The following is a 17,160-nucleotide window of genomic DNA, read 5'->3' as shown; positions in this document are numbered from 1 at the left end:
AAAGGCCTGGAAATCTTTCTTCTTCCCTTTAGCCTTTTTGCCCTGTCCCTGCCACCGGGTCAGAAGAGAGAACGGGGGAGGGACAGAGAGTGGGGAGAGGCCCTGTGCCACCACGATGGAGTTGGTGCCCTGGTGTACAGGGCAGTTCTTATGAATATACCCAAATTCCTTGCAGGCATGGCACCGTGGCTGGCTCAGAGCCCAGCAGATCCGGTAACGCTCCTGTGTCACAAATGAAAGTACCCCTCAGCACTCCTTGGTCCATTTAGCTCTACAATGGAGGGTATACACATGCCCAGAACGACCTCCGCCTGGCTTGAGTGGTGTAAGGCGGACTGGCAACCTCGTCTCCCCAAAGAATGCAGTTGGGGAAGCAGCTATGCTCTGTCGAGGTGAGGGTGCATGTTATAGAAGGTCACATTCTGTATGGGGTCTGTCGCTCTTGTACCGGCACAAAGACCCCTTCCATGTTTATGCCCCCACTCAGGGCCAGGGACACCTCTCTAGTGGACCGTAGGTAAAGGGACTTCTGGTGCATCTTACCATCCCAGTCATCCCCACCCACAGACGCAAGCCATAGGAGCTAACCTCTCAGCTCTCGGGTGAGGCGATATCGCACTGCACCGTGTTTAGAATGATCAGTCTGAAAAGTGGTGGCTCTGCAGTTCTTTCACCAGAAGCTACGGCTCCTGCGTCGAAACAAGGTCTCACCATTTTGGAGCTACAGTCCACCATGTCAAAGTCCACATAGTCAGAAATCAAACGCTGCTGAATTAACTCAGTCACAACACTTATCAGTCTTTCGAAGAGCAGTTCCGAGAAGAGGGAAATTATATTAGTCTCTTCCAGACAAGCAGGGATACTGTGTGATGAAACTCTGGCACTGACCTTCTCAGTGTGCAGCTGGGACACTCCAATATTCACACATCCATCCGAGTGACAGTCCAAAGATTCGCCGCAAAACACATCACCCTGTCATTCCTGGCCGAGCGCTCCAGGTGAGAGAGGGCTTGCTGATGTTGGCAGCCAGGGAAGTCTGTCCCAGCTCCAGTAAAAGTTGCAGACACAAACTCTGGCAAGCCACCAGCCACTGTCACTGCCACAGCCTGGGCACAGATTCAACAAAAGTAAGCAAAACAGCCTTCCTGCGAGAAGAAAACTGCTATAGTCCTCTACCACGATGACACAGTTCTCTCCTACGCCTTCCTCCATCCTTGTCTCTGTTCCTTGGGGTTTATTCCCAAAATAAATCAACTTTTTCTGAGAGTTCACAACCCACCCAACCCACAGCGTGGCCTTCCCTCAATACCACCCCTCATACGGCGTTCCCCCTTCCAGTTTAACCATCAGCCCCTCCTCACGCCACTGTCCTGCGCACCCCATGGCAGTGCCTTGCCCCTCCCGGAAATCCCGCAGATGGACTTTGCTCAGCGTACCTGTGCTTTCACGTAGTCGTATCGCCCAGGATGATTGGCCATATACCTGCGGAACTCATTCCTCGTGTCCCTGTCTGCGGACACAGTGTACGCCGGGCGCCCTCGCTTATCCCTGACACAGATACATGGGTTAGCATGGCACAACACGCTCTGTGTACACCTGTGTGCATGATGTATCTTCATGTACCTGGTATGTTGTGTGCATGTATGTATGTTGGTTCTGCTCCACATCCACTGATACTCAGTGTTGCCATGCAAGTTGACAGGGTTGGTCAAGGTGGTGGAGGGTGTGCTGGCCTTTATTAGTCAGGAGATTGAGTTCAAGAGCCGCGAGGTAATACTGCAGCTCTGTAGAGTGCGCTTGGAGTATTGTGTTCAGTTCCGGTTACCTCATTAAAGGAAGGGTGTTGAAGCTTTCGAGAGAGTGCAGAGGACTAGAGGGCATGCCTCTGGAAGATGGGATGTGACCTGATAGTGGTGCACAAGATGATAAGTGGCATAGATAGAGTGGACAGCCAGACATTATCTCCAGGATGGAAATGGTTAATATGAGGAGGCATAATAGTGGTTGGAGGAAAGTGTAGGGGGAATGTCAGAGCAACAAACACAAAATGCTGGAAGAAATCAGCAGCATCTATGGAGATCAACAAACAGTTGATGTTTCACCCCAAGACTCTCCATCAGGACTGGGAGATGTCCGATGTAGGTTTTCTACAGAGAGTGGTGGGTGTGTGGAACACGCTGACGGGGGTGGCGGTCGAGCAAGGTAAATTAAAGAGACTCTTAGATAGGCACATGGATGACAGAAAAATGGAGGGCTACGTGGGAGGGAAGGGTTAGATTGATCTTAGAATATGTTGAAAGTTCGGCACAATAGTGTGGCCGAAGGGCTGTGTTGCTCTGCGTTACTACAACTTGTGCATGTGATTGTGTGCGTGCCTGTATAATGTGTGTATCTGGTCTGTATTTACATGCATATATACATGTTGTGTGTGTGCGTGTGTGTACATACGTGCATGCATGTATGCATATGTGCGTGTGTGTGCAGCCTTGTCCCCATGGAGACAGCGGGTACTCTGGCAGTCTGTCATCTCCCAGACGGCAGTTTGTCCTTACCTGCGGGCAGGGTCACAGCCGGCATCCAGCAGCAGACGTAGGACTGAGCCCTCAGCAGCCGCTGCAGCTACGTGGAGCAGAGTGAATCCAGACTCATCCACCGGATCATTTAGCACATCTGTTGTCACAGGCCCTGGACCAAGACCCCCGTCCCCCAGGGTCCCCCACATCACAACGGTGGCCCCACTGGGTCCGGCCCCATTGCCTGATGTCTGCTGTTGGGTCTGTCCGCTATCCGATGTCTGCTCCTGGTTTTGTCCACAGTTTGGTGTCTGCTCTGGGTTCTGTCTGTCGTCTGGAATCTGCTCCTGGTTCCGTCTGTTATCTGGTGTTTGCTCTGGGTTCTGTCTGTCGTCTGGAGTCTGCTCTGGGTTCTGTCTGTCATCCGCGATCTGCTCCGGGTTCCGTCTGTTATCTGGTGTCTGCTCTGGGTTCTCTCTGTCGTCTGGTGTCTGCTCTGGGTTCTGTCTGTCGTCTGGAGTCTGCTCTGGGTTCTGTCTGTCATCCGCGATCTGCTCCGGGTTCTGTCTGTCATCCGCGATCTGCTCCGGGCTCCGTCTGTTATCTGGTGTCTGCTCTGGGTTCTGTCTGTCGTCTGGAGTCTGCTCTGGGTTCTGTCTGTCATCCGCGATCTGCTCCGGGTTCTGTCTGTCATCCGCGATCTGCTCCGGGTTCCGTCTGTTATCTGGTGCCTGCTCTGGGTTCTCTCTGTCGTCTGGTGTCTGTTCTGGGTTCTGTCCGTCATCCGCGATCTGCTCCGGGTTCCGTCCGGTGTCTGGTGTTGGACTGGAGCAGCCGGGCTCCAAAACATGAGCCGGAAGCAGATGACGGAGTAAATCTCGCAGCCGCTCTACGTCTCCAGTCCTGCAGGCCGTGTACAGGTCGTTCCGCACTGGAAACAGGACATACCCATCACTGCAGCACCCTGAGGACCCACTGTTTACCACAGGTCCTGTAACCCTCCCCGTGCCCCAAGGTTGACCTATCCTTGGCCCATCTCTGGTCTGTGTGGGACCAGGGCATGACTGGAGCCTGAGCTTGGTCTACTTACACAGACAGATCCCTAGGGTGGTGGAAGAATCCAGTGGCAGGAATGATATAATATTATGGAATGAAAGCACTGGCACCAGTTACAGACTGTTGCATGAAACCACAAGGTTTATGATAAGCCTTTGGGCAGGAAGAGGTGACTGGTGGGATGTCAGAGGTAAGTTTTTTTTTTACATAGAGTGGTGGGTGTGTGGAATGTGTTGCCAGGAATGGTCTCAGAGGCAGACACATTAGGGATATTTAAGAGACTCTTAGATAGGCACATGGATGATAGAAAAATGAGGGTTATGTGGGAGGGAAGGGTTAGATTAATCTTAAGAGTAGGATAAAAAGATTGGTACAACATCATGGGCCAAATGGCCTGTATAGTGCTATAATGTTCTATGTTCTAACACAACCATTCCCGACCCAGCCTGGTCTGTAGAATGTAGGGAAAGGGCAGGAGACCATAGGCAAACTGATCCAATCTCACCCATATCATTAACCCTCTCTCAAATCCCCCGACAATTTCACCCCATCTCTCCCTTCCCACACCCCCGACACACAGTATCTTCAACCTCACCCCAATTCTCCCCTCCATCCCCAAAACTCAGTATCTCCAACCTCACCTGTCACCCCCTCTTTCTCTCCTGACTCCCTGCTACTCAGTCACTGCAATCACACCCTCATCTCCCCTCCCTCTCTTTCCACCCAACAATATCTCAAATCTCACCCCCCATCCTTTCTCTCCCCCCCCCATTGATTCCCCTGTGGGGTTTATCTCTGGGAGAGAGTGTATCATTCACCTGCACACTGCGGTCGGTTCCCTAACCCTTGTTTATTCCTTTCTTTTTGCACTATTTATTTTTTGTAATTTTAGATTTTTCTTATCTTTGCCTATACTACTGCCAGAAAACATATTTCACATCATTCGAGTCAGTCATGATGAATTTTATTTCTGATTATTGTTACTAAACAATGTACCAATATCTTCATGAGGAAATTGCTTTTGCCACCACGGAGGGTATAAACTAGCTTGGAAGGGTGGAGAGAACTCGAGAGAAGACATCAACCAAAGCATGTAAGCCCTGCCATCAGGATAACCATGTTTACAGTGAGCGGGCAGGTAGAACCACTGTTTTAAACTGCATCTGTTTTCATGCATGCATCTTAACAGGTAAGGCGAACAAACAAGAGTGTGGGTTGCCTCTAGGGACTGGGATATTGTGGCCATAGCAGAAACAACATGGTTGACAGAAGGGCAGGACTGGCAGCTCAGTGTTTCGGGATACTGATGCTTTAGGTGTGACAGAGGAACAGGGAGGAATAAAGGGCGTGTTGCCTTTTTGACAAGGGAGGGCGGAACAGCAGTGCTTAGAGAGGAATGTTCTTAAAGGATCATCTAACAAAGCCATTTGGGTAGAAAAAAACTGGCCGGTAGTCACTTTGATAGGGCTGTATTGTACATAGGGTACTTGAGGAGAACCACAAATATGCGAAAATCTGCAAATGGTGGAAATCCAGAGCCACACACACAAAATGCTGGAGGAACTCACAGCTCAGACAGCATCTATGAAAAAGAGTAAGTAGTCGACTGTTTACCCTTTTCCATAGATGCTTGCTGGCCTACTGAGTTCCTCCAGCATTTTGTGTGTGTTACTTGATGTGTTGGGAAATTGCACGTAGTTGTGGTAGTGCTAATGCGAGGTTTCAATTGGACCACCTGGAGCGCAGACGGCTTGGACGGGACAGATTTTGTCCTGTGCGTCCGAAACAGTTTCCTCATGCAATATCTGAAGGAACCTACTCAGGAAGATGAAACACTGGACCTCCCCTTAGAGAACGGGGCAGGCCAAGTAACTGGAGTGGCAGCTGGGAAGCACTCTGGGTCCAGTAACCACAATTCTATTAGTTTTTCAATAGTTATCAATAGAGATAGGATAGGTTCACAGGCTGGACCTGTCCACTGAACTGAACTCACACTCACGGTCTTTTCATCTCATTTTCATCTCATGATATTTACTGTGATATATTTCGTATTTTTTTTCCCCCTTTCTTACTGTATTTGAAAAGTTTTTTGTGCACAATGGTTGTTGTCCGTCCTGTTGGGTGTGGTCTTTCAGTGATTCTATTGCGTTTCTTGTATTTACTGTCATTGTCCGCAAGAAAATGGATCTCAGGGTTGCATGTGGTGACATATATGTATTTTGATAATAAATTTACTTTGAACTGAAACAGGGCCAATTTTGAGGGCGTTGGGCAGGATCTAGCTCTCGTCGACTGGGCGACTCTATTAAGGCAAAGGAACAGCTAAAAAGTGAGAAGCTTTTAAAAGGGTCCAGGGTCCGCATGTTCCTTCCTGTTAATGTGAAAGGTAGAGATACCGAGTTCAGGGAACCCTGGCTGATGAGAGATATAGAGGCTCTGATCAGGAAAAAGAAGAACGCTTTCATCATATTTTGGTGTCAAAGGCAGATAGGGTCGTAAAGAAAGCTTTTGGCATATTGGCCTTCGTAAAACACAGTACTGAGTACAGGAGATGGGATGTTATGTTGCAGTTGCATGATACACTGGTGAGGCCTAATTTGGAGTATTGTTTGCAGTTTTGGTCACCTACATACAGGGAAAATGTAAATAAGGTTGAAAGAGTACAGAGAAAATTTACAAGGATGTTGCCAGGACTGGAGGACCTGAGTTATGAGGAAAGATTGAATAGGTTAGGACTTTATTCTTTGGAATGTAGAAGACTGAGAGGAGATTTGATAGAGGTATACAAAATTATGAAGGGTATAGATAGGGTAAGTGCAAGCAGGATTTTTCCGCTGAGGTTGGGTGGGATTACAACCAGAGGTCATGGGTTAAGGGTGAAAGGTGAAAAGTTTAAGGGGAACATGAGGGGAAACGTCTTCACTCAGAGGGTGGTGAGAGGGCGGAACAAGCTGCCAGTGCAAATGTTGCAAGTGAGCTCAATTTCAAAGTTTAAGCAAAGTTTGAATAGGTACATGGACATTAGAAATATGGAGGGCTATGGTCCTGGTGCAGGTCGATGGGAATATGCAGCTTAAATGGTTTGGCACAGACTAGATGGGCTGAAGGGCCTATTTATGTGCTGTACTTATTTATAACTTGGATAGTTGATGGGACTCAGGTAGAGTTAGTGACTGACCACAATGTTACCAACTTGACCAGCCTACCTTCCCCTGCTGCGTCAGCTGGAATTGCTCCAATAACGTCTCGTTGCGTCTTTCCTTTAACCTCCTCTCTGGTTGGCAGTAAGTCAGTCTCTCTGTTTATCTCAGGAGCTGCATCTACTCGACAAAGCAAGAATCATGCACTGTCAGCTAAGACGGCGAAAGAAACCGACCTAATTTAGGCAAATGGGTTTTACATAAATGGCAGGAAGGTCAACGTGGGAGTGATAGGTTGAAGGGCTTGTTTCTGTGCTGTACAATCTGTAGTGCTCACCAGAAATGTCCCCATAGTAACAATCTGTAATGCTCACAGAAATGTCCCCACAGTAACATTCTGTAATGCTCACAGAAATGTCCCCACAGTAACAACCTGTAATGCTCACAGAAATGTCCCCACAGTAACAACCTGTAATGCTCACCAGAAATGTCCCCACAGTAACAATCTGTAATGCTCACCAGAAATGTCCCCACAGTAACAACCTGTAATGCTCACAGAAATGTCCCCACAGTAACAACCTGTAATGCTCACAGAAATGTCCCCACAGTAACAACCTGTAATGCTCACCAGAAATGTCCCCACAGTAACACACTATAATGCTCACAGAAATGTCCCCACAGTAACAACCTGTAATGCTCACCAGAAATGTCCCCACAGTAACATTCTGTAATGCTCACAGAAATGTCCCCACAGTAACAACCTGTAATGCTCACAGAAATGTCCCCACAGTAACAACCTGTAATGCTCACCAGAAATGTCCCCACAGTAACAATCTGTAATGCTCACCAGAAATGTCCCCACAGTAACAACCTGTAATGCTCACAGAAATGTCCCCACAGTAACAACCTGTAATGCTCACAGAAATGTCCCCACAGTAACAACCTGTAATGCTCACCAGAAATGTCCCCACAGTAACACACTATAATGCTCACAGAAATGTCCCCACAGTAACAACCTGTAATGCTCACCAGAAATGTCCCCACAGTAACAATCTGTAATGCTTACCAGAAATGTCCCCACAGTAACAACCTGTAATGCTCACAGAAATGTCCCCACAGTAACAACCTGTAATGCTCACAGAAATGTCCCCACAGTAACAACCTGTAATGCTCACCAGAAATGTCCCCACAGTAACACACTATAATGCTCACAGAAATGTCCCCACAGTAACAACCTGTAATGCTCACCAGAAATGTCCCCACGGTAACATTCTGTAATGCTCACAGAAATGTCCCCACAGTAACACACTATAATGCTCACAGAAATGTCCCCACAGTAACAACCTGTAATGCTCACAGAAATGTCCCCACAGTAACAACCTGTAATGCTCACCAGAAATGTCCCCACAGTAACACACTATAATGCTCACAGAAATGTCCCCACAGTAACAACCTGTAATGCTCACCAGAAATGTCCCCACGGTAACACACTATAATGCTCACAGAAATGTCCCCACAGTAACAACCTGTAATGCTCACCAGAAATGTCCCCACGGTAACAACCTGTAATGCTCACCAGAAATGTCCCCACGGTAACACACTATAATGCTCACAGAAATGTCCCCACAGTAACAACCTGTAATGCTCACCAGAAATGTCCCCACGGTAACACACTATAATGCTCACAGAAATGTCCCCACAGTAACATTCCTTCACATTATCCTAGTGCAGGGACTGTACTGAGTCAGACGCAGTAATGCTTTCCTTACACACACCTAGTGCATCGACAGTATGGGTCAGACACGGTAACTCTCTCCGTACTCACACCTAGTGTAGGGACAGTATGGGTCAGACACGGTAACTCTCTCTGTACTCACACCCAGTACATCGACAGTATGGGTCAGACACGGTAACTCTCTCCGTACTCACACCTAGTGTAGGGACAGTATGGGTCAGACACGGTAACTCTCTCCGTACTCACACCCAGTACAGAGACAGTATGGGTCAGACACGGTAACTCTCTCCGTACTCACACCCAGTACAGGGACAGTATGGGTCAGACACGGTAACTCTCTCCATACTCACACCCAGTACAGGGACAGTATGGGTCAGACACGGTAACTCTCTCTGTACTCACACCTAGTGTAGGGACAGTATGGGTCAGACACGGTAACTCTCTCCATATACACACCCAGTACAGGGACAGTATGAGTCAGACACAGTAACTCTCTCCATACACACACTGTGCTGGGTGGTTAGAAGATGGGAGAATGGTGGTTTGGGAACAGCCACCTGCCAGCAATTTATAATTTAAAATATATTTTATATACTGCAGTTTACTACTGCTGCGAAAACAACAAATTTTATGACCTATGTCTGTGATAACAAACCTGTTTCTCTCACGTCTTCAGCCTGTGTAATGTGCAGACAGCCTCTAGCTGAGGGCTGAAGAGGCCATTCTGAGTCGAAGAGCTAGCACCTACAGAGCTCCCCCCAGCCTGGAGTGCACTGTGACCATGAGATGGGACGATCTGTGGAGCTGATGGTCACTTCTTCATCTCTGGTGGTGGGCCAGGACAGTACAGTCCCTCCTGTTGTCTCATCACCCTGCAGATGTCAACACACTCACCCCAGCCTGCTAGGGGCGACCTGAGTACAGGCAGGGGCCGAGGCCTCTCACACAGTCTCAGGTGTATGTGAAGGAGTGGGGAGACGGCAGTCCCTGGTCCCAAACAAAGGTGGGACCCCCTCTCTCAGACATCCCACCCTGCACTCCTGATGAGGCCTTCCTGCTTTTGCTGAGGGTGTGGAGGTCAGGGATCACCCTGGTCTGGTCGGGAGAATAGCCTCCCATGTCATCTGTTTGTGCAGCCGTAATGGGGGGGGGGGAGGGAGATCACGGGGAGATCACTCAGGGATGGCCAACAACATCCTATGAACCTCAGATGGAGTGTTGGCATGTATCCTTCAGCCTCATACATTAGGCCGTGGATGCTTTGGGGTGTGTGGGGGCTGGGTGGGGGAACTCGCCAGGAGTGGTTGCGGGGAGAACCGGCCGGAAGGGGTTTTGGGGGGAGAACTCACTAGGAGGGGTTTGGAAATAGGACCGGCCGGGTAGAAAGAACTGTTTCACCCCTTGGATAGAATCCAAACCTGGGTTCACTTACCACACCCATCCCTTCCACTAGCTGTCTGGGTTTGATCCAAAGGAATCCACCTACTCATTGGTAAGGGGGTAAGGGGGAGGGTGGAGTGTGTTGTGGACAGCATTGGTGGTGTTTTAATTTGACATTTATGTAAATATTCTGATGGAAGATTTGGAAATATGTAAATACTCCCTCAGGAGGCTAAATAAATGTAGCATGCCCCTGTCAACCCTCACCCATTTTTATTGATGCATCATGGTTTGGGTTAGCAACTGCTCTGCCCGTGACCGCTAGAGATGTGGGCACAGCTCAGCACATCACAGAAACCAGCCTCCCCTCCATGGACTCTCGTCTACACTTCTCAATGCCTCAGTAAAGCAGCCAACGTAATCAGGCACCCACCCACACGGACATTCTCTCTTCTCCTCTCTCCCATCGAGCAGAAGATACAAAAGCCTGAAAACGTGTATCTCCAGGCTCAAGGACCGCTTCTACCCTGCTTTTATAAGACTATTAAATGCATCTCTGGCATGATAAGATTGTCTCTTGACCTCAAAATCTACTTAACTATGATTTTGCACCTTATAGTGTATGTGCACTGCACTTTCTCTGTAACTGTTACACTTTAGTCTGTATTGTTATGGTTTTACCTTGTCTGACCTTAGTACACTGTGTAATAATCTGATCTTTATGAACAGAATGCAGGACAAACTTTTCACATATGATAATAACAAATTAATTCCAAATAAACTTCTATCAGTAAAACAGATACAGAACAAGAGACAAGACACATATGCACAGTTCCCACTCCCTTTACCTTCTTGATGAATCCCCTTCTCCGCAGAAACTTTCTTCTTTTTCTTTCCCCGTTTCTTTTTTGGTGACACTTCGAATTCCCGGAGGTCCAAGGTTCCCAGCGTTTCTTCAACCACTTCAAGGGCAGTTGGTAGATCAGAGGGGTTGATATCCACGTCTACGCACTCTGCAGGGGGAAGAGTCGAGTGGTCACATGCTGCCAGGGCAGTGAATGCTCCCAGTTGCCACCACCTTAGTGAGGACAACACCCCCACCTCTTCCCCAAAGGGCTAGGCCAAAAGACCCATCTCCTCAAGTGAGCAGAGTTCCCTCTACACCATTACCAGAGTGAATACCACTGCCCTGTGCCACAATTCTCCAAAATCGCAAAAAGAGCCAGTAGAGGTACGATGGGCCAAATGGTCACTTTCTGGGTTGCAGCAGAACAGAGAACAGTGCAGTCCAGGAACAAGCCTTTCAGCTCACCGTGTTAACGCCAAAATAATTAAACAGCTAACTAATCTCATCCCTTCTGCCTACACAATGTCTGTATCATTCCCTTCCCAGCACATCCATATATCTATCTAAGAGCTTCTTAAATGCCTTTAACGTATCTATCTATCAGCCCACTCCATCCCAGGCAACACATTCCAGGAATCCACCACTCTCTGTGGAAAAAAACCTGTGCCACACATCACATAGAACAGAGAACAGTATAGCACAGTACAAGCCCTTTGGCCCACAATGTTGTGCCAACCTATTCAAAGGTCAATCCATCTATTCCCTCCTACACAGCCCGCCAATTTTTCTACCTCCTTTGAACTTATTTCCTCTCACCCTAAATGCATGCCTTTCAGTATCATACATTTAAACCCTGGGAAAAATGATACCAGCTGTCTATCACTGCACCTCATAATCTTATAAATCTCTATCATGTTTCCCCACAGCCTCTACCACTCCAGAGTTATACATTAGTGTGTTGAAATAACTATTGAGTTTAGATTTTAAAATCTCTAAGGTACTACTCTCAACTACGCAACTAGGTAGCTTGTTTCATGTGTCCACAACTCACTGTGCAAAGAAATAATTCCTGATGTTAGTCTGAAATCTCCCTTTAACCAGTCTCCACCTATGGCTCCGTATCCTTGATGATGGATTAATTTTGAAGTAACAGCTGGCATCCACTTTACTTATAACCTTAATGATTCTGAACACTTCTATCATGCCTCCTCTCATTCTATGTCTACTTAGACTAAAAAGATTTAATTACTTCAACCTTCCTTCATAGCTCATACCCTGCAGACCTGGAATGAGTCTCGTCACCCTTCTCTGGACTCTCTCCTGCATCTTTACATCCCTCACACAACATGGAGACCAAAGGGCTGGCCTCACAAGTACAAGCACAGCTTTAGGAGAACATCTCTGGACTGGAACTCCACTGAGCACACCCAACATTCTACTGACCTTCCTAATTGCTTCTGTGCGTGGTCTAGATGTTGATGGTGATGACCCTACCAGGACGCACAAATCCTTCTCACACAGTGCACTTTCTCACTCAAGACCCCCCCCCCCACTGTATATTTATATCTAATATTTCTACTTCCTATATGTAATATTTGCAGTTACATTAAATTCCATCTGTCATTTATCTGCCCACATCTGGATTTTGGTTGAGATCTATCTGTATTGATTCTGCTGCCTGAATGTTATCAGCTGATCCCCCTAATTTTGTGTCATTGGCAAACGTTACTAGTTTATTTGTTATGTGCTTATCCAAATCATTAATGTAAATTAAAAACATCAGCAGCCCCAAAATCGATCTGTGCTGAACCCCACTTTTAACATCTTCTAGGTGTGAAAATGATCCTCTCACCATAACTCCTTTTCTGTTTTGAGCCAATTCTGCACCCATTCGCACACTTTACCCTGAATCCCGACCTTCTTTAATTTGATTATTAACCTCATGTTGGGTATGTTGTCAAAACCTTTTTGAAAGTCCAAACAAATGATATCAACTGCTGTATTGTTATAAATTTTAGCTGCCTCTTCATACAACTCCAGCATACCAGTAAAACATGATTTCCCCTTTCTGAACCCATGCTAGCATTCCTTTTCAGCTGCTTTTCCATCATCTTGCCTTCGATACACGTTAAGCTTACTGGTCTATAGTTACTAGGGTCAGTGTGGTCACCCTTCTTATATACTGGGACAACATTAGCCCATTTCCAGTCCTTACAGACTTCACCAGTTTTCAATGACTTTTGAAAGATACATGTTAGGGGTTTGTAGATATAATTAGACCTCTTTGAGTACCCTTGGATATATGTTGTCTGGCCCTGTAAATTTATTAACTTTCAGCCTTTTCAGCTCAAGCAGGACCTCAATTTCTAAGATCTCTAAGTCACTTAAAACAAATTATTTTCTTTACACTTACTGGCATATGGCTAACATCTTCGCAGGTGAATACTTTAGCAAAATATGAGTTATGATTATCTGCTATATTGTTCTCTGCATAACTTATCACCTCACTATTATTCCTAGCACATTTAAATACCTTCTTGATTTTTCTTTTACTACTAAAGTATTGAAAAAGATCTTTTCGGGTCAGCCTTAGCATTATCATCAATATCCTTCTCACTCTGCATTTTGACAATCTAAATTTCCCTCTTGACTATAACTCATATTTTCATATGCCCTATGGTTGACATCATTACTATTTTTTCTATATTCATTATATCGCTGTCTTTTCATGAATCATTTTTAAGCACATCTTTATTCATCCATGTCGTTGATCTATTGTTTTTATTGCTACTCCCAAGCTTGGTTATGAACATTTCCTGCACTGCTTGTACTACCTCTTTAAATTGAGCCTGTGGTTTCTCAACTAACTCAACGCCAAACAGTTCCTTCCGGTTTACCTTCTGAAGTCTTTGCTGCATCTGCACAAACTTTGTCTTTCTGAAATCCAATTCAATGGCTTTGGTTTTTACTGATATACTCTTCCAAAAAACTTTGAGACTAACACTGTTATGATTGCTTGTTCCTAAAGGCTCAACAACTTACATACTTAAAATTCTAGCCTGATTGTTACAGAATATCAAATCTAGACAGGTCAAAAAACCATCACTTTCCTGTAATCCATTAGTCTCTGGGTTCTCCCACTCAATATTTGGAAAATAAAAGTCACCCATAACTATAACATCGCCCTCAGAACTTGTTTTTTAATATTCCGGTAGAGTTGTTTATTAAAATCACTGTCAGCATTAGGGGGTCTATAACATGCACCCAATGTTATTCCTTTATCCCTATAGCTTTCAATTCTCACTCAGATATCTTCACTGTCTCGATTCATCTCCTATCATAAACAGCATCACGTTTAAATTCTCTCTTACGTATATGGCTACTCTTCCACCTTTAAGATCTTGCCTATCTTTCCCAAGTATATCCTTTATATTATATTCATCACCATCCTTTGACGTCAGCCAGGTTTCAGTTATTGCTATTATATCATACTTATATGCACTTGCATATAATTCCCGCTCTTTATTTTATTCTTAATACTTCTTGCATTTATATGTGCCCTCCTTAGTTTATTAATGTTTTTCATCCTATTCCAACCCATTTTTATATTTTTGAAGCCTATCATTGGTTTATACCATAATATGTTAATCCTCACTACGGTGTTTGAACAGTTGTGCCTACCCCCTGTCTCCCATTCCCGAGTTAAACAGTCCTCATATAACTGAAGCATACGTCTGCCCAGTATATTAGCGCCCCTCCAGTTCAAATGTAACCTGTTCCGGCAGTACAGGTTCCACCTGCCCCAATGTCCCATAAACTACACCATTACTTGAGCCATGCGTTAAATCTTCGAATCTCCTCCATCTTACCTGGACTGACACTTGGCACAGGCAGAACTTCCCAGACGACCATCTTGTCAGTTCTGTCCCTAAGCTTCCTACCAAACTCTTTAAATTTGTCTTGCAAAACTGTCAGCCTGCCCTCACCTATGTTGTTTGTTCCAATGTGGACAATGACTGCTGGATCCACCTCAGCTCTGGCCAGGAGCTTATCTACTTGTCCAGGGAGATCTCCTACTTGTGCTCCGGGTAGGCAACACACTGTACGAGACTCCTTGTCAGTACACACCCGACTCTCAAACCCTTCCCTCCCCCCACCCAATAACTGAGCCCCCTACTATCACCACTTCCTTTTTATGGGGTTTAGGTTTAGGATTAGAGAGGGTCCTGTGGGGCTCCTCTGTCCTGCCTACCACCCCAGAGGTTTCACAGTTGGTGTTGAGCATCGCAAGATGTTCGAAATAGGTGGGCATCCCTGGGGTTGATGCCCCTGGACAGTGTGCACCTCTTACCCTGCGCTTCCTTCCCACGGTCACCCGCCCGGCTCTTTCTTTCTGGTCCGTTTCTGCAGCAGAGAAACAGGCCATTTGCCCCGTTCACTGCTCTGTCTTTCAATAATAAGCACCTTTGCTAAGAATCGGAGTGAATTGTTCAGAGGCCATCAGCTTTTGACAAGCTACTGCCTGTTCTAGTAGATTAGTCCCTTGGTAGAGACTGTTAGCTGAAGCCAAAGGAAAATTATTGTCCTCTCATTCTCCTAAATTCTGGGAAATAAAGTCCTAACTCATTCAACCTGACATCCCAGCAACCTCCCTCTGTCCCTCCTACCGTCACGTCATCTCCCACCGTCCCTCCTACCGTCATGTCATCTCCCTCTGTCCCTCCTACCGTCACGTCACCTCCCTCCGTCCCTCCTACTGTCCTGTCCTGTCACCTCCCTCCATCCCGACCATCACCTCCCTCCGTCCCTCCTACTGTCCTGTCACCTCCCTCCATCCCTACCATCACCTCCCTCCGTCTCTCCTACCGTCACGTCACCTCCCTCCATCCCTCCTACCATCACGTCACCTCCCTCTGTCCCTCCTACCGTCACGTCACCTCCCTCCGTCCCTCCTACCACCACACCTTCGCCCCTACCCGTGTCATTTGACAAGTTTCATTAGTACTGTTCCCTTAGCAACCCAGACGTGAAGTCCAGTCGTACTTACCGTCTCTGTCAGAACACAGGGCATCCTCCGCTGATTTCAGCTGCTTCTTCCAAACCCTCCTCTGTGGACTGTGGATTGTTGTGAAATCGGTGTCGGCCGCTGGAAACGAAAGTTTAACCCAGTAATTCACGTGTCTGGGAGATCAGTACAGTGGAGGGGTGTCCATGGGCTGCTGTGTCCCTCATCGTGGGGGGAGCCCCACATCAGGCTCAGCTACAGAAAAGGACACTGTAGAGTTACACCGAACCACAGACACCTACAGTGGGACACACTGTACAGTTACACTGAACCACAGACCCCCTTCAGTCGGACACACTGTACAGTTACACTGATTCACACACCCCTACAGTCGGGCACACTGTACGGTTACACTGATTCATACACCCCTACAGTGGGACACACTGTACGGTTACACTGATTCATACACCCCTACAGTCGGACACACTGCACAGTTATACTGACCCACAGACCCATGCAGTACGGACAGATACCATCACTCTGACTCACCGTAGATCTCCACAGTGGAGAGGGCCGCGTGCACCCGCTTCACTTCTTTGAAGGTGGCCCTGCGGGTGCTGAAGGGGATGGATCGCAGTCGGCTGTCCCCACGGTTTAGAGCGGGGACTTTACCACCGAGGAAGATGCCTCTGTTGTGACTGGGAGCTCGGAGGAAGATGGCACTGGCTGCTTGCAGGTACTCAGTCCAAACCAAGAGTAAATCTTCAATCTCCTGCAATCACAAACCCATGCAGACAGCTCTCAAAACGGGCGCAGAGGTCAGGGGTTGATGGAGTCTCTGGAGGGAGCCGATCAGACAGAATGGCAGGCAGCTGCCGTTACCACACGCACCAGGTCTATCATTCAAGCGACCTGGAGGGCATGGCTAAGGACAAAAGGACAGCGAGGGACTAAACCGGTGCCTTGGATGATCAGCTTGGTAAGCTACGCATGAAGTCAAAAGAGATGGGGGAGATCTTAAATGGATTTTTGCATCTGTATTTACTCAGGAGACTGATACAGAGGCTACAGAAATGAGACAAAGCAGCAGTGAGGTATACACATTACAGAGGAGGAGGAGGAGGTGTGCTGTCTTGAGGCAAATTAGGGTGGATAACTCCCCAGATCCTCAGGGCCTGACAAGATGTCCGCTCGGACCTCGTGGGAGGATAGTGCAGAAATTGCAAGGGCCCTAGCAGAGATACTGTACAGTGTGTCCCATGGGTGAGGTGCAGGAGGGTTGGAGGATAGCTAATGTTGTTCTGTTGTTTAAGAAAGTCTCTAAGAATAAGCTGGGAAATTATAGACTGTTGAGCCTGACATCAGTAGTGGGTTGGAGAGACAAGAACTAGTTAGGGACAGTCAACACGGTTTGTGCGTGGTCCGCCATGTCTAAACAATCGTATAGATTTTTAAGGAAGTTACCCGGGAAGCTGATGAAGGCA

General features: G+C 47.0%; 1 protein-coding gene across 4 annotated transcripts in view; it reads right to left on the bottom strand.

Moving 5' to 3' along the window:
* The window catches only part of LOC134348308 (tRNA endonuclease ANKZF1-like), a 40,261-nt gene that overhangs the window by 9,883 nt on the left and 13,218 nt on the right, over positions 1 to 17,160 (bottom strand). For all 4 annotated transcript variants that reach the window (XM_063051481.1, XM_063051480.1, XM_063051482.1 and 1 more), the window contains 6 exons: positions 16,226 to 16,448; positions 15,719 to 15,817; positions 10,673 to 10,837; positions 6,776 to 6,889; positions 2,553 to 3,444; positions 1,437 to 1,548 (listed from right to left, as the gene is read on the bottom strand). In XM_063051481.1, coding sequence (XP_062907551.1) covers positions 1,437 to 1,548; positions 2,553 to 3,444; positions 6,776 to 6,889; positions 10,673 to 10,837; positions 15,719 to 15,817; positions 16,226 to 16,448 — 1,605 coding nt within the window. The remainder of the gene's footprint in view (positions 1 to 1,436; positions 1,549 to 2,552; positions 3,445 to 6,775; positions 6,890 to 10,672; positions 10,838 to 15,718; positions 15,818 to 16,225; positions 16,449 to 17,160) is intronic.

This window comes from Mobula hypostoma, chromosome 6, assembly GCF_963921235.1.
Source record: "Mobula hypostoma chromosome 6, sMobHyp1.1, whole genome shotgun sequence".
Classification (NCBI taxonomy): Eukaryota; Metazoa; Chordata; class Chondrichthyes; order Myliobatiformes; family Myliobatidae; genus Mobula; species Mobula hypostoma.
Note: the sequence above shows the minus strand (reverse complement) of the source record. Positions and strands in the feature narration are given on the sequence as shown.